At 37.3% G+C, this 26,420-nt stretch overlaps 6 protein-coding genes across 6 annotated transcripts; 1 reads left to right on the top strand and 5 right to left on the bottom strand.

Annotated features, from left to right (window-relative positions):
* Nucleotides 1–2,890: 2,890 nt before the first annotated feature.
* Nucleotides 2,891–5,418, bottom strand: mrpl24 (mitochondrial ribosomal protein L24). Its single transcript, XM_033975121.2, has 6 exons — nucleotides 5,369–5,418; nucleotides 4,935–5,121; nucleotides 4,744–4,839; nucleotides 3,984–4,087; nucleotides 3,759–3,889; nucleotides 2,891–3,193 (listed from the first exon to the last, which is right to left on the bottom strand). The coding sequence occupies exons 2-6, from the start codon at nucleotides 5,115–5,117 to the stop codon at nucleotides 3,057–3,059; spliced, it is 651 nt and encodes a 216-aa protein (XP_033831012.1). The 5' UTR covers nucleotides 5,118–5,121; nucleotides 5,369–5,418; the 3' UTR covers nucleotides 2,891–3,056.
* A 448-nt stretch (nucleotides 5,419–5,866) lies between these two features.
* Nucleotides 5,867–9,421, bottom strand: LOC117378909 (hepatoma-derived growth factor-like). The gene is made up of 6 exons (XM_033975598.2): nucleotides 8,989–9,421; nucleotides 8,101–8,177; nucleotides 7,884–8,022; nucleotides 7,569–7,709; nucleotides 7,232–7,387; nucleotides 5,867–7,098 (listed from the first exon to the last, which is right to left on the bottom strand). Exons 1-6 carry the CDS (start codon nucleotides 9,073–9,075, stop codon nucleotides 7,078–7,080), a joined length of 621 nt encoding a protein of 206 aa, XP_033831489.1. The 5' UTR covers nucleotides 9,076–9,421; the 3' UTR covers nucleotides 5,867–7,077.
* Nucleotides 9,422–10,392: 971 nt separating this feature from the next.
* prcc (proline rich mitotic checkpoint control factor) lies at nucleotides 10,393–13,790 on the top strand. The gene is made up of 7 exons (XM_033975282.2): nucleotides 10,393–11,145; nucleotides 11,225–11,269; nucleotides 11,717–12,181; nucleotides 12,483–12,590; nucleotides 12,710–12,856; nucleotides 12,949–13,014; nucleotides 13,235–13,790. Exons 1-7 carry the CDS (start codon nucleotides 10,846–10,848, stop codon nucleotides 13,319–13,321), a joined length of 1,218 nt encoding a protein of 405 aa, XP_033831173.1. The 5' UTR covers nucleotides 10,393–10,845; the 3' UTR covers nucleotides 13,322–13,790.
* Nucleotides 13,791–14,101: 311 nt separating this feature from the next.
* Nucleotides 14,102–17,232, bottom strand: mrpl9 (mitochondrial ribosomal protein L9). Its single transcript, XM_033975283.2, has 7 exons — nucleotides 16,935–17,232; nucleotides 16,254–16,413; nucleotides 15,788–15,912; nucleotides 15,656–15,709; nucleotides 15,463–15,564; nucleotides 15,310–15,393; nucleotides 14,102–14,491 (listed from the first exon to the last, which is right to left on the bottom strand). The coding sequence occupies exons 1-7, from the start codon at nucleotides 17,022–17,024 to the stop codon at nucleotides 14,258–14,260; spliced, it is 849 nt and encodes a 282-aa protein (XP_033831174.1). The 5' UTR covers nucleotides 17,025–17,232; the 3' UTR covers nucleotides 14,102–14,257.
* Nucleotides 17,233–19,257: 2,025 nt separating this feature from the next.
* LOC117379081 (transmembrane protein 272-like) lies at nucleotides 19,258–21,177 on the bottom strand. The gene is made up of 5 exons (XM_033975792.1): nucleotides 21,117–21,177; nucleotides 20,990–21,052; nucleotides 20,860–20,910; nucleotides 20,348–20,539; nucleotides 19,258–19,523 (listed from the first exon to the last, which is right to left on the bottom strand). The coding sequence occupies exons 2-5, from the start codon at nucleotides 21,048–21,050 to the stop codon at nucleotides 19,258–19,260; spliced, it is 570 nt and encodes a 189-aa protein (XP_033831683.1). The 5' UTR covers nucleotides 21,051–21,052; nucleotides 21,117–21,177.
* Nucleotides 21,178–21,784: 607 nt separating this feature from the next.
* Nucleotides 21,785–25,244, bottom strand: LOC117379080 (1-phosphatidylinositol phosphodiesterase-like). The gene is made up of 3 exons (XM_033975791.2): nucleotides 25,195–25,244; nucleotides 22,835–23,405; nucleotides 21,785–22,177 (listed from the first exon to the last, which is right to left on the bottom strand). The coding sequence occupies exons 1-3, from the start codon at nucleotides 25,236–25,238 to the stop codon at nucleotides 21,818–21,820; spliced, it is 975 nt and encodes a 324-aa protein (XP_033831682.2). The 5' UTR covers nucleotides 25,239–25,244; the 3' UTR covers nucleotides 21,785–21,817.
* Nucleotides 25,245–26,420: the final 1,176 nt, after the last annotated feature.

The following is a 26,420-nucleotide window of genomic DNA, read 5'->3' as shown; positions in this document are numbered from 1 at the left end:
AACAAGATGGTCCCAAGTTTAATCCCTGAACTGTGAGGGCATTTCTATGTAGAGTTTGCATGTTGTCTGAATTTTCAGAGCAGTCAAGCCTCGAATAAAAGACAGTGCAGGATTACTCTAACATCCATGAATCAAACACAATACAACTCTGTGTAATCTAATGATGAGGAACTTAATTGTAACATGGTTAAAGTTGATAAAAGTCACTTTTGCACAATAAGTATATGTTAACTTCTAAAAAATTGCTACAGCCTAGAATTGTTCATGGGAGAATACAAAAAGGCAGGACACACAATGGTCACCTTGTAATTTCTGCTTTGTGGTAGCTTCATCAAGAGCAGTTCTGGTAAATCACAGTAAAATTCAAACCGCAAATGACTCAAGCGGAATTAGGGCTGTTTTTTGCTGATTCACAAGTGATCTCAAGGCTGCGTTTTTTAATCAGTCCCACCTGGATCCCACGTGTCAAGCAAAAAGGTCTTTACACAATACAGTATAAAATAAAAATAGCCCTCTCTGCTAAAATTTGTTGGACATCTAAAGGACTTTTAAGACTAAATTTGAATACTCTGATCTTGTTGATCTGAGCATGGCAACAATATAATGACAGTGTCTAATTATAGGCAGCTTGTTTGAAACTTGGAGCTACTGGAAAAATGCAACATTGCTTTTGTGCAGAATTTAAGCACACATCCATGTTTGATGGTGTGGGATCTAATTTAGTCCATCCTCAGTGGAGTTTTTGACATGTTTGGCCTCAATATGCTATAATAAAAAGTCAAATGTGGAGGCATAGGATGGGGATATTTCTTCCGGATAATTAAATCTCTAGGGGCAGTTTTAAAGGGGCAATATGCAAGGTTTTAGGTAGAGGGTCTGAAAACTTTTCTCCATGGAGCTGCTGTTGTTTTACTTGTAATTTTCTACAAAATGGCATAATTTGGCAATCTCCATAAGGACAAGCAGGTGGCACCATCAAACCAAGTTTTTGGCACAGCTGGAATAGATGAAAAGTATATATATACATATATACATTACTGGCTTTAACTATTTGCTGAATGTCTCTCCCACACTCTTCACTCCATTTCTTGCCACTTACTGTGCAAAAATAATATGAATGGAATAAAACTATTCCCTTCTCTCTCAGTCTCAGATTGTAAAATTACTTCCTGTTGTAGCATCACAATATGGTCATCAACATATGAACCATCCATCCTCTGTAGTTTATACATCTCCAAACCATCAGTCTCTGATTTTATTCCAAAACACATAATATAAGCTGTTCATGTGATACTCCCATTCTGTTAAGATCTGCTACCACCAGGTCGACATCATCCAGTTTTTTGTTTTTCTATGGAAAAGCAGACGACCTCGGTTACCCTTCACTAATATTAGACACACCACCGTTCAGACTGCAACAACTGACCAGTTTTTGAATCATTTTCCTTCACACAAAAGTCCCAAACCTCAAAAGCTTCAAAGTTTCCACTGAGAGCATGTTTCTATTCAAGTATTAGATTCTGTAAGCGGTAAAGTGGGCAAAAGTCTAGGGAAAAACTGCTCAGTCATCGCTCACGTCGGTCCAACCTCACAATGCTTTGGGCATGATGCTCACTGCACCCACCGGAAAATGGGCTCTACAAACTGTGTCATGTCTTACTTTATCCAGGAAATGGGATTTTTGTGACTGCTGCCTGGCAACGTGGACAGTAGCATCAACAGCTGTGGATCTGGCAACACATGGATGTGGTCTTAACTGTAAGTGAATCTGTGTGGTTAACCAGTGCAAGGAAAGAGAATTCACAGGCTTTAGCTACCATTCACAAGAGCTACCATTTCAACTGGATGATAACATTGACAAGTGTGGTCGTTTATAGGGCCGTAGATCTCAGATGGTCCAATTTTGGGACCCATTTTTGCCCCTATCTCTGGAATTTATTGCAACTTTGAACATAGCTTTTGGAAATTATTTTTTCTTTATGGCTTGCTTTTGCCCTGGTTATGACTTGCTTTGAGCACCCTAATGTGACAAATTAAACCATCATTAGCTTTTTTACTGATCAGAATAAAAAAATCAGCACTCCCAACTTTTCTGAATTGTTATAAAACAAGTAACAGTGCATGCCTAATGACTGTTTTCTGCAAATTTGTGCAGTAGGATTGGGAAATAAATACATTTTATACATTTCTTAAAAACATGAACTGCTCGTTTCATATGAGTGTCTTCCTGTCAAGTGTCAAAGACAGCCTCATTTCTCTTTTTAACAAGACAAATTATATGTCAAATTTGAGTTATTTATCCACACATTTCTAAAGTTATTTTAACCATACTGTCTGTGCCAAGAACAATAATGAGAGCTAGTGCGCAGTCAGTGTCTGCAATTGTGAACAGTGGAAAATACCAAGAAACACATCTGTTGGTGACCAAAATTAAGTTGTGCAATATTAAAAAGCCAAAAGTGGATTTTCAAAGCTTAAGGGAATTGCTAACAGTAGTCCTCCTGTCTTACACATAGTAATATAAATGGGGTATTTATGCATCACTTTGGGATGGATTTAATGCTATCTGGCAACCTCAATACTTTTAGAGGTTTCATCAGTTACTCCAGTTTGCTAGCAAGCATAAATGAGAGATTGATTAGAAGGTATTTTGACTTTTGATTCATTCTTTGTTTGGCACTCAAAAACAAGACATTTTCATTAGTTTTGAAGAACCATCTGTAAAATGTTGGTGTGAATTTTTAATACCATTTCCTGTGAGAAAATAAGTTACTGTAAATGCTGTGTTTTCAAATAACTTAACATTTTCAAATCATTTTAAAATCTACCACATTGATCTAAAAAACATTTTGGCTACAACTCACCCAAAAGCAAAAGCAACTGAGCAATCACGTATCCGTTACATTTATTCACACACTTTTAAAACATTACAACTCAAAAGGACGTCATTGAACTTTATAGTGAATGTGTGTCTCTATTGTAAAATGTGATCATTCAGTCTCTTTGTCCAATGAAAGTAATCTGGACACTATTTAAGAGTTATGGCTGTGGTCTGGTTAATACCAATAAGAGCGCCTGTGCCTCCTGTTCTCCACAATGCCCATTTTTTCCATCACCTCCTCCTCCAATGTCTTCAGCGAGGGTACGTATGTCTTTTCAAGTGCATTGTCGGGACTGGTGTCTTTGGGACCATCTGTAAAACATAAAAGTCTTTTGTTTATAAAGAAAAAACATGTATGGCAATATTGGCAGGGCCTCAGTCTGAAAAGGTGTCTTGAGTTTTAGGAGCAACTTCTTCCACTATAAATGTCCAGACCATAATGCATAATGACTGGCAACTGAATGTGGTAGCAAACTGCACAAAAACAATAAGCCTGCTTTTCCTATAATTTACAGAGGAAATTATCAAATTGAGGTACCATTATATTTCTAGACCTAAAAATAAAAATGCATATACAAGTAAATCTTGTTTTGTTTTTTTTTGTTAACTAACTGGATGTTGGAACAGTCCAGACTGATTCAATGAAACGTTTTTTCAATGACTTTTCACAGACAAACAGGAAGAGATGACAAGCTGCAATCATGTCACACTTATCAGTAATATAGGAAATTCAGATTTCAACCTTTTTGACTTTCATATGTTACATTTCATAGATTTGACACTAGATCTGAATAAAGAGCATTTCTATGGCTTATTTAGAGACAAGTTACTATTCAATACTACATATGGACAGTGCAAGAACCTCAGCCTGCCTGACCTTTCCATTGTTGTGGGACGATGCCATCTCTTCTCTCCACCACAGGTTTAGGGATGATTCGACCAGTTCTTAGAGAGACACGTACCTTCTCTCCCTCCTCCGTGAACCTCCACTCTATTTCTGTGGGCTTCCTATAGAAAATAAACATACACTGTTCATATAAAAAATAAAATCAAGAAATAAGCATTTAATGCACTCATGAAATAGCAATAAGATGGACAATACCTGTCAGAGGGGTCTATAAGGGCCACATCTCGGAGCAGGAGAGGTGCTTCTGTGGCGATGTAGGTCCCTCGATAATCTGGAGTTCTTCCAACATATCTATAATGCTGTAAAGATTAAAAGTTAATTTAAAGTGTAAAATGTAGCGAAGACAATAAAACCACTTTTGTGCCATCTGGTGGTGAATGAACAAGCTACACAGTTTTAAAAATGAGCAATTTAGTTGTAGTTGCCAAATAAGTCAGTAATAAAACTAACTGTATTCATATTGTATAATAACACATGGGACAATTATATTGAAAGTTTGTGGAGAAAATAATATTGATTACTAATAATATCACAAAAATTATTCATATTGAAGACCGTTATATCAAAATAGTTTAGTAGCTGCAGCTAAAATAAATATAAAATATCAAAATACAATAAAAACAATAAAACACAGTATCAATCATCCATATAAATTCCTGAAATAAAATGGTGTCAAAGTTGAAAATTTACAAAATGTAAATGTCTGACTATATGGGTCATTTAAAAATAATATTTTTATCATGAACAATTTCCAGGTTTAAACAATGCTACTTTTATGAGTAGCTTTTTGCACATTCGGGGGTAATGACGATTATTAGTTAAATTTATATAAAATCTACCACAAACGATTGTCTTTTTTATAATGAGTAGCTATATTATTGTTTATTATCCCATCCCTTTTCCAGAGTTTAATGCCGTGTAAACAGTACTTTTAATAAAGTATCTGTATCCTTACTGTATTCAGCCCTTCCAGCATAACCCAGTTTCTGTGTCTGAAAACTTGGATGACTTTTCCTTGTTTTCCTCTGTCCTTTCCTGCGAGAATTTCAACCTAGAAATTAAAAGAACATCATGTGTAAGGTTTTCTTCATAACAATTAAATTAACCTTATATGCAGCAATTAACATATGATATTTGCATTCTTACCCTATCTCCTTTGAACACACTCCAGTCTTCTGGTGCTATGGGCTCCACAAACACCTTCCTTCGCTTCTTACCCGGGGGATTCAGTCTCTTCGCCGCCTGTGTCCACGGTCTGTTTGTGCCATAACGATAGTCTTTGGGCACGACCACTCTCGCAGCCATCGCCAAGAACGTGGTCAGCCTCATTGTGCTACGTAAAGAATGATATTATAAGTTTAGAGTGCGCTAACCCCACTGGTAATCAGTGAAGCTAAGTACAGTTCATGCTAATAGCTAGCAATTTCTTCAATGTTTGGCGTTTGCTTATTATGTTTGCACAATAAAGTATCAATACTGGGTTTATGGTATTAAGCTTAATGTCAGTTTATGGTATTAAGCTGACATTTATATTAGTTCGCCCTAAAATAAAGTAAAATGTGGAAAATAATATGTACTACCTGTCCTCTCGTGACGCCAATGTCACTTGGAAACGTAATGACAGGGAAACACTGACGTCTACTGGCCAGGAGGAAAACTATATTAATACACACATCAATTACAAAACTTTTCCTAATGGTAAAGTACGTAGTTGACGCATCGAAAGTAAGTTATCAGGCAGCTAGAAGGAAATTTGGAGAAAGAAATTAAATAACTTCAATTAATTCAATTTTAAAACTGCACAAAAAGTAAAGTCGTTTTTTCCTCTAAAACGTTTAAGACAAATAAATAAATGAACGAATGAATGAATGAATTAAGCATATCTCAAATAGGAAAAGGAAAACACATACACAGTTACAATTAACATTTGATGGAGTTTAGCAACTAGAAATGATCCAAAATATGTATCTTTAAAGTGTGCCTTTATAAAGATGTTTAACATTGCTAGCCTATAACTACACAAATTATTCTTGTATAAAACAAGAACAGTGACTTTTTCCATAAAGACACAATTAAGGTAAATATCACAAAACATTTTTATTTGATAATCAACAGGTTTATTCAATGGTCTAGCAGCTCTAACAGAAAACTAAGCAGCAGATAAAGATCAATGGCAGCTTTCCAAAAGTAAAACTAAACCAGAAACTACTGTGAAATGTTGGTTCTGTACAACGCAGTGATCCAAATACGGGCATAATCTTGAATCTTGAAAGATGTTGAGAGAAAGTCCAAAACAAAACACTAAACCAATTCAAGTAACATTTTCACATAATAACTTTGGGTTTCAGATAAATGACATATAACAAAAGAAAATAATAATTAGGCCTATTCCAGTTAACATAGTTTTACTGACAAACCATTATGGCATATTTGAGTGGTGGTTTTGAACATTTTATAACACCAAATTATTATAACTGTTCTAAAAAGTCATAATTTGCTTTTAAATAAAACATGTAAGGCCACACTGTAACACAATTAGGAATGTCTTCTACTTTAAATAACAAACATCATCATAAAAAAAACAAAAACAAAAACAATAAAAGACAATCTTTAAATCTTGTTTTCTTATCAAATGGGGCTTCATATATTAATTGGATATATTAACTATGCCCAGTCCCCATACAGATGTAAAACAATTTGGTCACATGCAGAAAAGCACTACACCAAAGCAAAAACACAATTAACTGAATCTAAACCACAACTGACAAAGAGAGTAAAACATTTATAAGTGCAACTTATCATGTATTAAGCAACAATACATGGTGTAAGATCAGCAGAGAAGAGTCAGATGAAAAAAATATGAAATGCACTTTTATGTATGAGTGAGTTTTGCCTGTACAACTATAGGGCACACCAAGATTAACATCCTTAACGTCATTTATTTTAAATCGTGATCATATTTTCCATATTCAGTGTTTATTCCCTCTATTGTTCAGATTTATGACACCTATCAAGTCTTAATGCAATTGCACTTAAAAATAAAAATATATACACACCTAAACCACATTATAAATGAGCTCTCAGACTTTTGTTTTTTTATCTGATTAACAAACTATTATTCCTGGGATATATAATATCCTCAAATCGCAAATAAAAACTTGTTTGTTTAGTTACAAACATCTTTTTACACCTTCTTGTTAATTAAAATGGTTCAAATGTGAAGAAAACTCTTTTGACGTTTTGATATCCACAGAAAAGCACCTGTTTCCAGTCTCTCCACAAGTCGACGTTAAGCACTGTCTGATGCAGGCTGCAGAAAGAGCAAATCAACATTTAGAACAGATAATAACATCTCATTAATGTGTCATTTATGCATATAAACTGTACATTGCAACACTAGAATTTCCCCATTGCAGGACAAATAAAGGTTATCTTATCCTTACCTTTTCTGCAGTGGGGGCGTTTTCCTCTTTAGATTCACTCGGTGTTGTGTCTTTGGGTCCATCCACATTATTTACTTTGGGGTCTTCACTGGACTTGTCCCCATCTTCTTTTGAATCCTCTTCTTTCTGTGTATCTTTTTGCCGTTTGGAAGATGCCTAAAAATTATATGAAATCAATCATTCGTTTCTGTTTGATCTCAAAGAGTTTCAGTTGCCATCAGAATATTCATCAATGTCTGCTGATTTTCAATTATAGTTTGGATACATTTATTTTGATTGATATTATGGAAATATCATAAAATAAGTCATCAAAGTGCAAAACTGAGGTACTACATACCTCCGTAGCATCCTCTGCCTTGCGTTTGTTTCCTCTTTCGTTCTTTTCATCGATGACCAGAGCTCCTTCGTCTTCATCACTGCTGCCTCCTTTCTCTCCATCACCAGTTGCTTCAGACGCATCATTGTCTTTCTTTGAAGCCTGAAGCAAAAACATTAGCATGACAAGATTAAACACTTTTTTGTTTTTAAATACATCAATACTTGCCATTGACAGGTGATTATATACACTATAGGGTAATAGAACAAACTAAGGTAAAAGCAAGCTGTTTCCAAATGCATTCACGCCCATCCCCTTATCAGAGGAAACGCCTACCTCATACTCCTCATGTGTAACGGTAGGATTGTTCTCAATCTCCCACAGTCCCTCAGCAAAACCTCTCCTCTTGTTGGCTTTTCCAAATTTTTCCTTAAATTCTTCATATGGGGACAAGTCTTTGGCACCCAAGAATGCCCTGTAGAAACAAGACATGATTACAAGAAAGAAACACTAATATTAAACTGAAAAAAATGCTATGAATGGCGCAACTCACGTTTCATGTGTCCCAAAGAAGAAGACCTGGTACTTGTTTGAGGGAGATTTCACAGCTCCTTCAGGTAATTCATCAATCTGGAAAAAGAGGTTCATAGCAGTGACATAACAGTAACTATCCACACTTTAGCTTGTTTGCCATTTCATTTCTACTATTGTCTGTATTTAGTCGTCACTGGCATCAATGATTCAATCAGTATGTAGCTTACCTCTCAAAAGAAAAAAACATATTAGCAAACACACTAACTTCACCGTGGTTGACTGATTCCCTAAGTCAGTGTGAGAGAAGTTTATGTGTTGTTTTTCATAATATAATAATGGCAATACCGTTAGAAAGAGCCTACTTGTTGCTAGACTTGTCAAGTTTTTAATACAGTTTAAGGCTAGCCCTACGCTCAAACAGCGCTGAGGCTGTGGAGCAGCGGAGCCCGGAGCCTGTCCTCAGAAAGCCCCGCAGTGAAGCCCGCGGCGGTGAGCGCCAGGTCAGCGCTGTCACGACCGCAACAAGCAAGTGACGTTGTGTAATAACAACTATTTAGGGCCACGGAATACTAGACTTGGCCTACGATAAAAGGCCCGTAGGGACCGAGAGCTAAGTGTTGGTGACTGAAACGACACGTTCATTTTGAACAGAGGAGCTGCAGATTTGAACTAAAGACCGTTTCCTGAACAGAGTGAACCACCCGAAAGTAATTTGTCTCCGACTTCAGCAGAGTGCCATTAGCTGCGTGTTTGCAGCACATGGCTAGCACCGGCTAAAGCTAACTCCGGTTAGCCAACTAGTGTCAGGCCGCAGGAGTAAACTAGTAATAGACACCAGTGAGGAGTGCGACTATTACAAATGCATAAACCGCACACAGACACGACAGTTCATTGCACCAGTACTTACCCTGGCAGGCCAATGAGGATAACCCTTCATTTTAGCAAACACAAGATCTCCGGGTTTATATTCCCTTTGCCGGTTGGTTCTGGGCATTTTTTCTTCAAAACAGCAACAGTAAAAAATAATATAATAGATTGTGGTTCCTGTGTGCTAATGGACAATCACTTGCTCTAAAAACTGAACCAGTGAATGTCAAATCCTCCAGGCGCCGAAAAGTGGAGTGCGACTTTTCCCGCGGACTCGGACCAATGAACGCAGCGATGAAAAAAACAGCACTGTCTAAAAGAAAAAGCACAATTTCTACAACAAAAGAGCCCCGAGACTGTTGTTTAATAATAACTACACCCCCGCGTTGGCTCGTCCCTCCGACTGTTTAGGTTTGAATCGGACTGACGGACGCGCCCCCAAGACCTGGTCCAAATGATACCCCCTAACGCTCAGAGCGCAGCACTGCAAGTAATAATGTAAGGACAGGGGCCGGTAATGTTCCAGATCTATACATCTGTTATCCAGATTTTAAGGTTTAAAATGTAGATTTGTTTTCATTTGAAAAGCTCTTTCTAATATAATAGAGAATGTACAGCATCATCTGCTTCGTTTGGGGACATGGGCGGTATATTAGTCCTATGCTTGGTGTGAGATAAAAGGTCAGAATGCATCATGATGTAAAAATTATTATTATTAAAAGAATGGTGCCAAGCTGACTAATGATTTTCTGAGCGGGAGGTAATCAAAAAGAAATAGGGGAAAACTGACAGTGAGGTTGGTCAGCATTTACCCATCCTTCAACACTGGGGAAACAACACAGTGCCACACACACGGACCCATCTCCAAATCTTGAGCATAGCTTGGTCAAGAGTAGGACTATTTCAGCTGGAAAACTAGAGTGCTTAAAGAAAACCTACCCAGACACTGGGAGAAACATGCAACTACACAAAAGGCCCCCACTGCTCATCAGTCAAATCCAGGACCTTCTTACTACTACTTACTACTTCTGAAGCCACAGCTGCTCTGAGGCGACTCATGCAGGGCTGCCAATCTGTGCCATCAGCCCCTCCGACCACCACGCACTCACAAACCACATTCATACATAAGCATAATGGGTAATGTGTCTTGCCCAAGGACACAACAACATGCACTTCTTGATTTGAGCTGAGATAGATTTGTGATGTTGAAGTTGGCGCTCACTCTAACCACTGAGTCAGAGCTACTGTCACCTCAGTTAAATATGAAATTATTCGACCACTTTCTTACAGAAGCAATAGCAGACAGTTCAGTTTGAATGTTACTGATATTATGCACTTCCGTTATATTGTCATGATGCTGTCACTTCACTCCACGGCCAGTAGATGTCCCTACTTTTAAACACGACGTCATGAGTTTACTGAAGAAGCGTTAGCTGCGCACAAACCTGCGCAGAACACACATTTATCTCTCAGCGATGGAGGCTTATGTTTTGATCAAGCTTGGAAGCTAACGAGCTCAATTTTCTCGTCGTGATATACCCTAAAATACTCTGTTATCTGCCTTCTTTAATGCACAACTGCAGCTCCAAAAATCTAATCATTTGACCATAAAGATAAAATTAACTTGTTGTTATCGCTGCGTTAGCCGTTTAGCTAAAGTATCGTTGTAGATTCCTGTTGGCTCATTGAATGTGCTTTGTTTTTCAGAATTTACAGAGATTATCCATGTACATCGCTTTTTGATACGTATTTTAATATCTTAGCGGTATCCTACCTTTATCTTGAACAAGAACCTCGGAACACCATTGTAAGTGGGCTTTTTTCACCGAGGAGGGAAAGTGGTTCTTCATGTGCACAGGTCATAGCAATAAATTAGCATTAAAAACCTTCAGAAAATATGTCTTTAGTCGCTTATGGCAGCAGTGATGAAAGCGATTCAGAAGAAACCTCCAGCTCGCCTCCGCAGAGCAAAGGAGGACTCTTCTCTGTCCTCCCAGCTCCAAAAAAGACGAGTGTTGTCAGTGCAGGGCCAAGTATAAAACCGACAACAAAACCAAGCACAGTGTCTGAGAATAGCGCTTCAAACGATGAGCCCATGTCTCAGCCGTCTAGAGTAGGTCTTTTTTCCACTCTGCCTAAGCCCAAGAAGAGAAATGAGCCTGTCAGGATTACTGCACCACAGGTTCAGAAACGGGACGTGAGTATATAGGTATTTCAAGTATAACCTAAATGCTTGCTGACTGATTATTTACTTTGTGAAATGCATCATTTTACAGTCGGACTCAGATGATGATGAACCAGCAATAAAGAAAAAAGTTCAGGTAAGCTTGTAAATACAACTTCATCTCAGATTGTTGGTAACAGTTCTTTTTTTTTTTTTTAGTAATTTCATCTACAATTTATCAGTGTTATAAAAGTTAAAGGTGCGCTGTCATTTTTCTTGTGGGGGGCTGGCACCTGCCTGTCTTCAATGAGATGTTATTGCTTTGCCTGAAATGTTCCACAATATGACATTAAACAGATTTATCTTGCATAGATTTAATTATGTGTTGAACAACGTGCTTTGTTTTAGTGAGTGGGGTTGCCTCTCTATAAATCTTACCTATAACTTGTTTCCATAGAGATAGATAAGCTGTACTGTGGAACAATCCAAAGCATTAACATCTCCATAGAGACCAACAGAGATTGGATCCTCCACCTGCCTGAAATGTTACATTGTTCACCTTTTAATATTGCTGCATTTGCTTCTTTGTAATGCTTTCTTGCAGGGAGGTGGTGGTACAGGCCTGTCATCTCTCCTGCCACAGCCCAAAAATATGACAGTTAAGGAAATTGACCGACCGCTGATTCCTTACACTCTCACCAAACGTCAAGAGCCTAAAGTAGCCAAATCCAGTGCTCCTTCAGCCTTGCTCAGCTCCAGTGCATCTCCCTCTGCTATCAAAGCTGCTGCTAAGTCTGCTGCCATGCAAGTCGCAAGACAGATAGCGAGTGACGATCATGATGAGGAGGAAATAAGTCCAGAGAATTACTTTTCACTTGAAAATAACTCCCAACTGGCTCCTGCTGCTGAGATAGAGCCTGAGCCCAGACCTGTGATAGATCCCATTCAGTTTGGGGTGGCAGACGGACCGGGTCACTCAGATGCACCTCTAGATTTTGGTGGAAATGCGGAGGAAGGTGGGGCATGGGGAGGGCATTACCAGGAAGCTGATCCAGAAGCTTATTCTCAGGTAATAGATGCCATATTGTGTCTTAAAAATAAAAAAAAATCAACCCATCTTGAAAATCTTTTAATAGGTTGTGTTCACGTGACATGATGATCTAGAATCTCTATAGCTTAAAACTGAGCTCGAGGACAGGGCAGACATCTGTGGTTTAATTTGCTTTTTAACTGTTTAATTGCATATGTTTTGACTTGGTTTTTGGTTAATGTCACTGTAATTAATAGCCCTATCCACATGAAACTAAAACTTGGAAAACATTATGAAGCAATTCATACTATTCATTTATCTGATGTTTTGCTATTTACAGGGATATTATAATCAGCCATATTATGAAGATCCTAATGTTGACCAGGGAGAGACCGGAGAGACAGAATCTGAAGAGCCTGGGAACTCCGCCATGTTTGATGAAGAAGCAGTAAGAACTTTGCTTTGCTTAAGAAATTTGTTTTGCTATTTAGTTTAGTTTTGTTTAGGTTAAGTTATTGTGCCAAATTAAGATAATGATTTATAATTATATGCCATTTTGGTGTGTAGTTTATGAGGTTGCAAGGGAAAAGAAACAGAGGAAAAGAGGAGATAACCTTTCTAGAGATTAAAGGTGATGACCAGTTAAGTGGAACGCAGCAGTGGTTGACCAAGAACATGACAGAAGAGAAACAAAATCGATCGTCTTTTAGCAAGGTAACACATATTTTGTTAGCAGTATGATTTGTTGCCTTTTTTATTTTTTTTTATTAAAAGTGTCTAAATACAACTGTTGTTTTATTTTGCAGAAAAGAGGAGGAATGCCAACGGGACAACAGAGACGCAAGCACCAAATCACATATCTCATTCACCAGGTGATTTATAAAGAGTTTCTGAACACTTTAGAATCATTTCAGCTATAGTTACATCGGTTGAACTGTTTTGGTTTTTTTTTGTTTTTTTTTTTTACAATATTTTGATTTAGAAGCATATCTGTCCAACATGTCTGTACAACGCTCTCATGTACATTAAATAAAATGGAAAATAATTACTTTTACTATTTCTATTATTAATCTGGTTGGCATTTCATTTCAGGCAAAGGAACGCGAGTTGGAACTGAAAAACAGTTGGGCAGAGAACAAGCTAACTCGACGACAGACCCAGGCCAAATACGGCTTCTGAAACTATGGACTTTTTATGGATAACCCAATTTCCCCTTCTGCTGTTCTGATTTCACCACTAACAAAAGATGACTGGCATACAGACCTAGTTAGGACAATAGTATCTACTCTCCAACCTGCATTTGTGTTAGATAGATATTCATTTTTGGTAACATATTTGATAGTGTTTGTATTATTGTACATTAAGACCCATATATTTACAGTATCATATAGGAGTTAAGTCTGTTTTCTAAAAATGCAATGTACATGTCTGAATTCAGTTTTACCTCTGGCACATCAGTGGTAGAAATAATGTCAAGTGACCCAATACATGTTTTTCCTTTTAAATAAGTATACAAACTATTCATATTACCACAAATCCTTTTTTGTGGGACAGGTTTGATTGTCTGGCAATGCATGCTTGTGGCAGCTGTTAACATGGACTGTAACATTTGTACAAATAATTTTTAAGATGAACCATACATTTATAATTTCTTCTTCACATGATGAGAGTATATTAATACTGTAAATAAAACTGCCAGAGAATCAAGTCTGTCATGGTAAACCTTTGAAAACAATCCTATTTTAAATAGTTTGATGTTCCAACTGCCTTGTTTAAATTTATATTAAGAGTTAGCAGTCCATTATCGTAAATAAAGTGTTGACATGCATTCGGCTTAATATAAAAGAGTACTTAGAACAAGGACACACACTGAGCTAACTGCCCTGTGTTCATTTATGAAGGACCTGCTAAACCCCTTTGACAAACCTATGTAATGTAAGGAAATATAAATTTATAAGAAACATTTGAGAATTGAGTTTATTATTGTTGCAAAAATAAATATTTGAAGAGCCTTTGCTTCATTTAAGAGTATTTTTTGACAAGTATGTTTTATTGGCTACATTATGATACATTTCTACTTGTGTCCAATTATAGATTCTTGTTTTTTGAAGCCCATTATTCTTTCTTGGGGCTGTCACTTGATGGCACTGTTGTCACTTCAGGGGCTTCATTAGCTGAGTCCAAATCAGATGGGACAGTCTTTAAATCATTGTCCTCTTCAGAACCAGGTTCAGTGTTGGTCGACTCTGCCTGCTGTAGTCTCTTGGCTTTTAGCTTCTGATAACTGGCAGAAAGGTCTTCATATGGTACAATGGATAGAGGGACTCGCACAGTGTCCACTCTATTCACCTGAGAAAAGTCAAATTCATTTTAGAGGGAATTTAAATACTTGTTGACAATGTTAAAGCTGGGTTACCAAATTGTCAAATTGTGAAAAGAGGAAGTATGTAATCAACTATCTAAATCGCTCCTTCCTAGCTTTCACAAACCCTTTAGTACAGGGGTGTCAAACATATTTTCACCGAGGGCCACATCAGCAAAATGGCTGCTCTCAAAGGGCCAGATATAAAATAAATCTAACTCATTTTTCAACTTGTTAGTTAACTGTTTCTGTATTTGTTACTTATTCAAGTTACAAATATTGCATATACATTTGCATAGATGTATACGGCTGTGTAACTGCGTATCTCCTGATAAATTGAGATTTTAAGACCATCATACCTTTTAATTTACCCTGTCGAGGGCCACATAAATTGATGTAGAGGGCCACATTTGGCCTGCGGGCCTTGACTTTGACACATGTGCTTTAGTACGTAGCTAGCATTCACATGCATGAGCACTTGTACAGGTTTAGAACAGCTTTTCTCAGATGGCAAAAACAAAGCAGGGTGGTTCACGATTGTACATTCTCCACAGCAAAAGTATTCAAGTGCGCACATGGTTCTTTACACCAGGTTTGCAATCAGTTCATAGTAGTCTGATTTCGTCACAAAGTACTGCTTTTACAATATAGTATAGTACAACTAGTTTATTCGTCTTCTTAATTTTAACTACTTGTGAACCAAGATGGCCTTGAAATTCTAATTGACAAACATTTGAGTTTCTAGATACAGACCCCAGTTGAATGCATTGCACACACAGCAAAAGCAGTTTATGTAGTATCTTACCGTCACTTCGCACCAGTAGTCTCCCAATTCCTTAATTGGTTCTTGTTGGAGGGTTAGTGCATGTGGTGGCACAATCAATAAAAACTAAAAAATAAATAAAATAAAAAGTTACAACAATGAATTAAAAAACAAAGGTCAGAAATGAAATGCTACCTTCTTCTGAAACTGTCTGCAGACTACTTCTTTGGTGACTTGGAAATCCTCTGTCGGCATTTGGTTTATATTTAAATTTATACGTTTAAGAAAATCGACAGTCTGTAAGTAAGAAAAAAAACAAAAAACAAAAAACATGCTATGATTCTTCTAATGTTCAAAATATTCCCTTAGGTATCACCATTATTCGTACCATTTGTCCTGTTCGAGTTTGCAAATTTTCTTCTGACTTCCCTTGTTGTCGCAGCTGTGCAATAAATAAATAAGTTATCTGTATTAAAAAGTTTCAGTAAAAAATATTAATGCATTAAATTGCCAAACTTACCGTTAGCTCCTCAGCAAACATCTCTTTGTTTTCTGGTGATGCATACACTGCAAGACCTTGTGCTAGCAACTTATTACGACCAACAGACTTCTTCACAAACACTGTATCCCCTCTTCCACCAAGCTCTAGAAAAAAATGCATATTGAGTTTACAAATGTTGACTTTTTGTTCACTGTAGCTAGTCGTGTTATGGCTATTCCTTTCAAACATTGTGGTCTACAAAATATATTGACATTGCATTAGGACAACCACTCAAAATTCAAGAACACTGTTCAAGTGACTAGTGTGCAATTATCACATTTTGATTTAGATTTATTTATTCCAGTCATTAATGATTATAACAGGATCTTTATAATAGAGAATCTACAGTCAATTCTGTTAGTAAAAGCATGTAGTTTGGGGTAGAGTTCAGACATATTGTTATTGAAAGCAACTTATTTTTTTTACAATTAAAAAAAAACCTCACTCTGCACGGTCTGGGTCAGGATAAGCTCCATCTTCTCTTTCGGCTGGTGCTTTGTGTCCTCCACCAGTTTGTAGATCCTGTGTCTTCGAGGATGAAGTCTTGGTGGACTACCTCTTTTAGACAAGGGCACCTGCCACCAACGCTCCACCACAACAGTGTGCTGGGGAGAGAAAAGGGAAAAACACATTTCCAATTTTAGACGTAATGTGTCTTTCTTACTAGGGCTGTACAATATATTGCAATCAAATAGAACATGCAATTTGAGTTAGTGGTGTTATAAAATTGCAAATTATCTTGCAAAAATCCTGTAGAAACTGTAGTTTAGACCTCTACAAACTGTCCTGTGCACTCTGAAAATAATCTTACTTTTTTAAATTTAGAACTTATAATAAATCACAATCATATTTTTACCCTCAGCCTTATTTCTTTCAACAGAAACTCATCTATCTTGTAGCATGTATCATTTAGCCTGCCTGGCAGGCTTCATCTTCATCCAGATTTGTTCAGGCTCAAACTGTACAGTTTGACACAGTCCTGTACTGTGTTTTGACTGAACCCTGTTTCCATTGTCACATGACTTACCCCCGCAGTTACACACACACAGTGTTGAATTCACATATATTTCCTACAGGGTTCTGTCATAAATTGACTGTATCCACAGCTGACAGGGACAGGACTGACCTGTGCATGGGTGAGGGACAGACTCCTGACAAGGATTCCCGGCTGGACCCTGAACAGCTCGTGAAGGACGAGGCGGCACGAGGACCACATGTCCTTACAGCCGCGGGACTCTGCGTGATTGTAGCACAAATACAAACTGTCTGGGCTTAAAACCTCTGGAGATATTTACAAAGGACACGCAATATTCTGATGTAAGTAAGCAACACTTTGGTACACTAACATGACTGAAACACAGCTAACAGGAAGGCAACAGCTAACTGTGCTGTGATGTGAGGACCCCAAGAATAACACGAGGCTGTTCTAAGATTGCCTGAGTAAAATGCCCTTATTGACTACATGGGTGGGACTAAGCCTGTTAAAATAACTATGCTAGACCCCAGTTCTTTGGATAAACTAAGCACCTAATATTTCTTAACCTTGGCTCTATACATTGTACATGATACAATTTTATGCGTGGCCATCCCCTTTTCCCTGCAGCTCTAACGGGACTGATAGAGACTTGTGTTCTGCAAGCAGAGACGATCTCAACTTTGGTTCACCAGGACTTTCCAAAAGAGCCACGAAAACTATATCATTTATCCAAGAATGAAACCGATTTCAGAAAAGAAAGAACCCAATTGACTGAAGTAAATTCAGATAAACTAGCCATAACCACAATACAAATAAAAGACACATCTGTTTGATCTCAGCTAATACCTTTCTAAGCAGAAAGAAAAGGAACTTGTTCATAAAATGAATATTGTCAGTATTGTTTACATACTGATTTGTAAAGGTCATGTCAATATTTTTATTTGTGTAAAACTGTGTTAATGGTTCATAATGCATATATGCTTGCAAATTCAAAGAACTCTCCTCATTCTCCAAAACCTCCACTCATGACTTCACCTCATTGGTTTAGCTGTCCCACCCAAACATAAGTCAGTGACTTCAACAGGAAATACACTGGCCACATTCTGACCAAACCCCATGGATCTATTAAAATGTCAGACCCTACAGCTCAGTTCAGACCTTTGATCAGAGAGGACAGAGGGACATAGTGTCACTTATCAGGTTTGACTCCATCCAGAAAGGCTCCAGAGGACTTAAAAAACTCCCAATTCTCTCTTCCAAAACGTATGCCCGTCTTTTGACATGTTTTTAATCCAAATGACTATAGCTGATCTGACCAAAAGCAAAGCTTTCACATTTGTCCAAATTTAAATATTTGCATTTTTGTAGTCAACAGCCTTTTTGATTCACTTTGGTGTACCTTATTCTGTGACCTGTGCTGAGACCCTATGGGTATCGACCAGATAAGCATCCTTCCCTGCTTTCTCAACACTGGAAGAGAGCTTCCGAGCGTGGACATCTAGACCATGGGCCTGCTTCTACTCCATGCAGCTTGACCTCCAGAAATGACCTTCTGAAGGCATCAGCCCAACATATCATATTCGAATATTGTCTGTTTAACTAGGTCATTCATAAACCACAATTTGCTATGGTAAATAGTGATGATATAGTGATGATATGTTCCAGATATAGGTCAGTGATATGGTACAAGAATATACAAACCTTCATTAAACATTGTTTAATTCATTAATTAACTAATTAAGATCATTGATTATACTGTATTGGTAATGTTCCTTTTGTTGAGTGATGCCCCAAAACTCTTCTAGTCAAAGCCAAACACTCACAAAGGCCACGTGACTTCTGCTTTAACTTAGAAGTAAACTTAATACAATTCTTTATATCAATCACCTTTAAATCTCACTCTTCATATGTTGTGTTAATCATATATTAATATATTAATATATTAATCATATATTTATGGTAATTAACCAAAAAAACAAAACAAACATAAAACAACTTCAGTTCAAGGACTCTAGTTCTCAAGACTCAAATGATCATATCACTTGTTCAGAAAAGAACGTGAGCAATACAAGTAGCCTACAAGGATTTTAAACCTTTTGATAGTTAATTGATGTAGGTTACTGTACACTTTGGTGCAGGATTATACCAAAATTATAATAAATCTTCAAATAAAACTTCAGCAAAAAAAATACAAATAAAGTATAGACATTTACTGAACTAGGCTACACATAGATAATAAAACCAGTAAGGGTAAGTACGTTACTTAGTCTATCAATAAGGCATCAGTGTTGAGATCAATATCAGTTGGACAAAACATGTTTTGAATGAAGATGTTTCTTCAGTTCTGTAGTGGGCATACTTTATATATACCTTTCAAAAGTTATAAATGCACTCAAGTGAATATAATGGAAAAACAACAACATAATAATAATAATAACAATAATATGATACCGTATACGTAATTGAACACATTTTACACATCACCAGAGATAGGTCTATAATCACTAGTTGAAGTTGTACCATAGAAATTGATGCGACCAGACAGCAGGCTCTGTCCTGTTCCTGCAGCTGTGCAACAGGTGCATACAAAGAAGCAGCATCCACAGATAAATATTAAACCTACAGATGCCCAAACCAGAGTGGTGATAACAAAGGCAAAGATGTAGAATGGTTTATAGCAGAAATGAGGAGATTCAGTGGAGTAGTCGGGTGGATAGACGCTGTATACCCACACTGAGCCTATGAAGAGAGCACAACACACAGGTAGTGTTTAAAACATTTATAAAGAACAACAGAGTAGGAGACATGTAAAAATGTTGTACAGCAGTTATAATCATAAATACAGGGAAATGTCAGTATTGCTGGGTTTCAGATGGCATCACAACATTCTATAGGCCAATAGTATTTAACACAGAAGCAAAAATGAATATTGTTAAAATATTTTTTCTAGTTTAATTGTTAATTAATGAGTTCTAGGATCTAATCACTAATAGAAATGATCATATGTATGAATTTACATATTGGATATTTCATGGCCAAGCACAATGTAATTGATAGAGAAATCTAGCTCTTGTCCCCTATCTGGGAGTTTGACATCATCACATCTAGAATCTAAAAAACACCAACTGGAACATTCACAGCATGAGTTTTTAAGGCATATAGTCTACAGTTTGGCATAAAGGCCAAAATATTAGCCTCACTGACAAGAGAATTTTTAGTAAATTGTAAAGAGTTTAAGGATTTGGTAGCAAAATAGAAAACCTGGAGTCCAGGTCTGAGCCTACTTTTGATTGTTATATTTACATTATTATAATTGAAATTCATTATTATAAGGCATCTCTTACAAATGTAATTTATCCAAATTAAATAATAATTTAATGTATTTAAAGGTGCACTTTGTAACTCTGCCCCCTGCTTGTCTCCATGCATATCTTCTGCTCACAACAGGAATGCATGTTCATCAATGTATTTTGGTAATTAAAAACATCTGTAATTTAATAAAGCAAGCTAGGTAAATAATTGCTGCAGTTATTGCAAACAACTAATTCAATGCCATTTCTCACCTGCAATAAACCAACAGAAGTCAAAGAGATACAGCAAACCCAAACATGTGGTGGTCACCAGAAGCACAGGGCCATCCACCCAAATGCTTTTGGTGTAAGTCAGAGTCAGAGAGACCAGACTGGCTGATCCCAGAACGATCATATAGATGGGAATATAAGGTTCAGCGGGACAACTCTGCAAATGCATGGCCCCTGTAGGAAAGCAAAAACATTATGTGCACTTTTCCTATTCATGAGTTTTACTTGTGCATGCAAATATATTCTTCAGTAATTAGAGTCTTTTTTGCATTTAGTTTTGAGACAATAGACAACAACAGATGCTGAAATTGAAAATCGGCATGGACAGACTATTTCAACTGTAAGTCTACAAGGATCATAGGACCCAACTATCAATAGTTGTAGCAAATAGCTTAATGTGTTCATTAAAAATATACCATTAGAGACATTAGAACAGGTCTAGATATAATGTGGCCAGTGTGTATGGCTTAAGTATTATAGCAGTATAAACATACCAAAGCCAATGGCTGCAAGTAAAACCATCCACCAAATGAAATTAACCACAGCTGAAGACAGGAAAACAAAATCTTAACATAAGTGCATCCTTTTACAAAAATGTTTTATGAATCTAATGCAAAAACTCACCAACTGATGAAATTATCACTGCACTTTGAGGCCTTGGTACATGATCAGGAGGGGAGTCCATGTCTATAAACAATATCTAATTAAGGAGAATAAAATGAATATAAATAATATGCTTTCGTGAAGGTACCTGTTCGAATCCTAAATTGTTGTCTCTCGCAACCTGTGCAGGATGTTAAGACATTCAAGGCTAAAACATGACAGCAATAGTCTTCCGCAATGCAATGCCCTGAGCTTTTGCCTCAAGAGGAAATCGTGATGAAACTCTTCTCTGATATCTGATTACATGATGCTATCAGGCACAAACCAAAAATGTGTGTCATTTGTTTATCATAAAGGCAGACCACAACTAGCACAAAGTTAGTGGATATAAAATTGAAAAGAGATAGTCAATATTGAAGAAATTGCTAACCAATCTTAGGACATAACTTCTGAACCTATAACTAAATGCTTTACATAACTCATCTGCTATGAATAAAAGTAATAATAATACAAATTTCCTATAGCTTTGCCTTGAATTTTTCATAGCATTAATCTTGTCTATCTTGTATTTATTAATTTACAGTATTTATTGTTAAAATACATTGAAATGCATGCGTTCTTCCAGTAAGTTGGCTTAGCTTTCCACAGATCAAACCTGTAACTTGTATCCTATGAAGACAGAAGTTTTATGCCATACTGTGGAACATTCCAGACAAAACAATAATACCTCCATAGAGATTAGCAGGTGGCAGACCCCTCACCAGAAAAGTTACTTAGTGCACCTTTTGATGACCAAAAAAAAAAAAAAAATCTGTATCAGTGTTGTAGGCTTCTTTTTATTTTTTCATCTTAAGCAATGTTTTTTGTGTTAATTTTATGCCTGATGCTTTCAGTTGTATTTTTCAAACTTGCCACAGGATGGACCGTGCTGAACTCTTTTATGAGTTGAAAATCAATAATCATTTGAATCATGGGCGCAGCGGGGAAGTCCATGCAGATAATTCCCAGACGCTGGTTCTGGACGGTTTTGGACTGGAGATATTCGTAAAGCAGCAGGTTGACTCGTTGGGCCACAGCTCTGGGGAAGGCAAACAACCCCGCCCCACTGCTGTAGGTGAGGAAGATCTGGGCCAGGTTTCCCCCCGGAGCAGCTTCCAGGTGGTCATAGATGCTCTGCCATTTCTCCTTGACATGCAGAAGAGTGGGCACCTGCATGGCACAGAGAGACTCAACCACTCTGTAAAATACCAAATTATCTTCTATAAATCTAGGACATTCATTCTCATTAATGGTTGTTGATGAATAAATAATCATAAATAATTCAAACTCCTTAAGTCCCAACTGTTAAGCAGATACGAGTTCATGCACTGTAGGTTTACATTGCAAGTTCTTCTCGATATCAGGAAAAATGTGGAATGCAATAACTACCAAATATGTCCAATATTGTTTTAATGATAATAGTTTTTGGGGGTGAAAGAATAGTAATGTGACTTGAATGTAAGGATTTAGAGTTCAGAGCTATAAGCTCAACAGCTTGTAATAAGTCTGTCTATCAATACTGAATTTGAATTTATGTATTGCATTGATTTTTATCACTGCACTAATTGTACAAATGCCTGTACTATTTTTTTCTATAAATATCTTTTCTGTATTATATCTGTGTACTTGTTGTTTAAGCACCTTTGCACTTTGTGAGAAAGACACATTTTTCCTGGTGGGACAATAAAGTTGACCCCACCTTACATATCTTTCATGCTATTCATACAGCAACATATTTACAGATCTCAAATAAATCAATTAAGGTATACATTTTCATTTTAGATGTGTCTTATGTGTGTCTGTATTTTAACTGTATAGTCTTGATACCTTCCAGCGGTCCGCTATGTCCATGGACCAGTAGCGCATGCCCAGGTCTGGACCAGAGAAGTCTTGCATAATAATGATTTTGCCCCGCACCTCCCCCACTGTGGGCACCAGACGGCTGTGCCACAGCAGGTCCCAATGGGCATAACGGTGAATATAGTCCACCACTGCACCATAGATGTCATTGGTCTCACTGAACTCCTCCTTCACCCTCATCAGCACTGTCTCCGTGGGAAACTCAGTGAGGAATTCCACCACTCCCTCCAGGACGTGCCCGAAATGCGCCCGCTGGTAGGAGACCCCATGATGAAGGGTGAGGTTGCCATTAACGTGACGAACACGGACATCCAGGAAGCGCACCCCAGCCCGTAGCTGAGAGGCCAGGCTCCAGGTCTGGCATTCAGCGTAGACCCCCCCGAACAGGGCCATGGTGTTGTGGGTACCGGGCATGGTGACCTCTGACAGCGGCTGGTCATCAGGAAGGTAGGACATCCACGAGGGGTTCAGGAACTCGGGGTGAGGGGTGTCGTCGTAGTCTGGGCGCTGGATGGCACTGGAGCTCAGACCAGTGACTCTGAAACCAAGAGGTAAGTGGTAATAAGTAAGTATATGTAATACGTGTAAAATATGTAGGATTATTGTATTACCATTTGTTTATTTTTGCTTTTTTATTGTAATATGTGACCTACTGTGTCAAAGTAATTTCCCAAAAATATTTGACTAAGTCTAGTTTATTTTGTATAGTTTAAAATGTATTATTATATTATATTATAACCCATCTGTGTGTATAAACATACAGATGAGTTAGCAGAAATTGAGCCCTCCTCTAAAACCTCTAGTGAATAGTGTTTTCTGTTCTGATTATTGACTTAAGTAGCCTCTTCTTTCAACAGATCCCTTTTATAATACTAAATCAGGAAAATGACAATTATTTTTTCATATATTGCATTTCTATGACGGAGTATAAGGGTCACTTAAAAATACTAGAATAACATTTTGACATTTAAGTCGTAGTTTAATGAGAATAAAGTCGAAGCCAGAATAAAGTCATAATTTTATGAGACTAAAGTAATCATTTTATGAGACTAAAATAATCATTTTATGAGAATAAAGCAATCAATTTATGAGAATAAAGTAATCATTTTATGAGAATACAATTGTAGCCAAAAAAGTCGACATTAAATGATTTAGAGCTCAAAGCGAATGAAAATGAATGCAGACTGCAAAAGACTGGCACTTGGGTGAGTTAAATGCTTACATGAATGCCCACTAAGAATATTGAACTTTGAAATACTGACATTTTACACATCTCATAAGTTTTTAAGTTATTAGACAGATCTGCACTGCAGTTTAGCTGCCACCTGTCCACCCATATGCATCAATTGCAAACTGTTGACTGAAGTAGGCTACATTTTCTCCCCATGGAGTGACTGGATTCCTCCTTGGAAAAAGCCTGCAGCACGTGGCACTCCCTATGGCTCACTGGGCAGGACACAGGCTGTGCTCTGATCTGAAATCAGGTGGAGGAGTCTCAACGCGATCTTTACCCATATTCTGCTCCACTTAGCTTTGCTTCTCTACTATTCTAAACATGGGTACTTTGCACACAGTTACCGTTCAAAGATGTGCTCATTGTAGATAACTTCAGCCCCTCATTATGGGCTTGTGGAGCCGTGGGCACTGGGCAGCCCATGTTTTATGCACTGATTATAATGTAGCCTAATCTCTATTGCCATTGCTCTGTCCTGTTTTTGTGTCCAAAGGGTTACAGTTTAGCCTAATACACAAAGTTCAAGAGTTTCAGTCCCTGATCACAAATTCTTTATCCGGGATCAATACCGCATACTGTCCCAATACATGGTCTGGAGCACTGCGTACACCCTGTATCCATGGATGTTCCAAGTATACTGCGTGGAAAGACTCCTACACCTGTAGGTGTCCTGCCCATGGGTGCTCAGCTACTTGCAGAGGTGCATGGGGGTCATTTCGCATGGGGGAAATGATTCAACAGTTGTTAATGTTTAAAAGGCCAGCAATATAAAGTTTGAATATCGTATGTAGGTTTTAATTTAATCTTTTAACTCAAATAAGGGCCGTTCTCTTGCAGTCTGGTCGTGGTGGCGAATTGCTCTTGCCCCTAAATCTGAATAAAATTACATCTTTATGTTGACTTTATTCTATTCTAAATTACAACTTTATTCTCATAAAATTGTGAAACTATTCTCGTAAAATTACGACTTTAATGCTAAAATGTTATGATTTTATTCTCATAGTGCCCGCATAATTTTAGTTTTTAAAGTGACCCTTATACTCCGTTATACTTTTCAAATCAATTATGCCATGGCATAATTAGTTGTACTTACCCCAAAAGTAAAATCACTTCTAGAAACATGTTGTCTCTTTTCATTGTCCCTCTAGAGATGTAGAAGGAAAAAGATAGAAATGGTGCAAAAATGTATCAAAAATAATAATAGTTGCAACAAATATTTAAACAAGAAAATGCCTCTATTGTAGAATTGCTATATATGTTACGTTCACGTTCTTGAGTGCTAGAGTCTATACTGTACAAATTAAATATAGACACATTTTGAAGAAAACAAAAACAGCAAAACAGTTGTATCCCTTCTGCTGCGAGGTCGCCCCCAGTGCACCCATCTACACAGTTTGAATGGCCGGCTTAATCTTTATAATCCCAAAACATCAGCACCCACCCATGTCACTCTCTGTGTGTGAATGCTGCTGGTAGGTGGGTTTGTTCTAAACGTCCCACTATAGTCCACATACCTGAGTCTGAAAGCTGGTCCCCGGTCTGGATGAGCACAGACGGGACAGGGACAGACCTGAGAGAGAGAGGGGTCAGAGGGAATGACGGAGTGTCGGCCCAGGATGTAACTGGCAAAATGCTAAAATGGACAGATGACGTAGGGCAGTTAGGGGGCGTTCCTTCTTTTGAGTTAATCACTAACAAATAAAGTAAAGTCAATTAATTTCATGTAAAGAAACAAAATTAAAAAAAAATTAAATGTATAAATATTGAATAATTTTCATATATACATATAGTATGGTTTAATTTGATTGTATAATTGTTCCAACACATTTTTAATCTTTAGTACTAGGTCCATGTATCTCACCTTGTGTGTGCTTTAAACTGCTGGTCTTTGAATGTTCTGTACTCTGTATGCTTGTGTTGTTTCTACTTTAACCAAAAATATGAATAATTGTACAAGGAGTGGGAAGATTAGTCATATTTTTGATCAACTAATAATATTGCCATTTCAGAAAATTACAACTTTGGTAATATGCATGTAACAAACTAGTTACTGAAGTTAAATTCAAATGATCCACCCTTAGTTTGATAGTAAGCTTAGTGTTAAAAGACACATAAGTCTTGAGTGTGAAGGTTTAAAGAGAGTGTGTAGTTTGTGAAATGTGTAAAACATGGGGAAATTGTCAGATGTTTTCATTCTGACGCTTATCTCTGTGTGAGAAGTCAAATATTTCACAACATCCATGTGCTTTTCTTGAATATTTGGTCAGCTGGTATTATCCACTCTAGTGCACATATGAGATATTTTTACACTGAGGCCAC

Source organism: Periophthalmus magnuspinnatus, chromosome 11 (assembly GCF_009829125.3).
Source record: "Periophthalmus magnuspinnatus isolate fPerMag1 chromosome 11, fPerMag1.2.pri, whole genome shotgun sequence".
Taxonomy (NCBI): Eukaryota; Metazoa; Chordata; class Actinopteri; order Gobiiformes; family Gobiidae; genus Periophthalmus; species Periophthalmus magnuspinnatus.
This window is presented reverse-complemented; position numbering and strand designations above follow the sequence as displayed.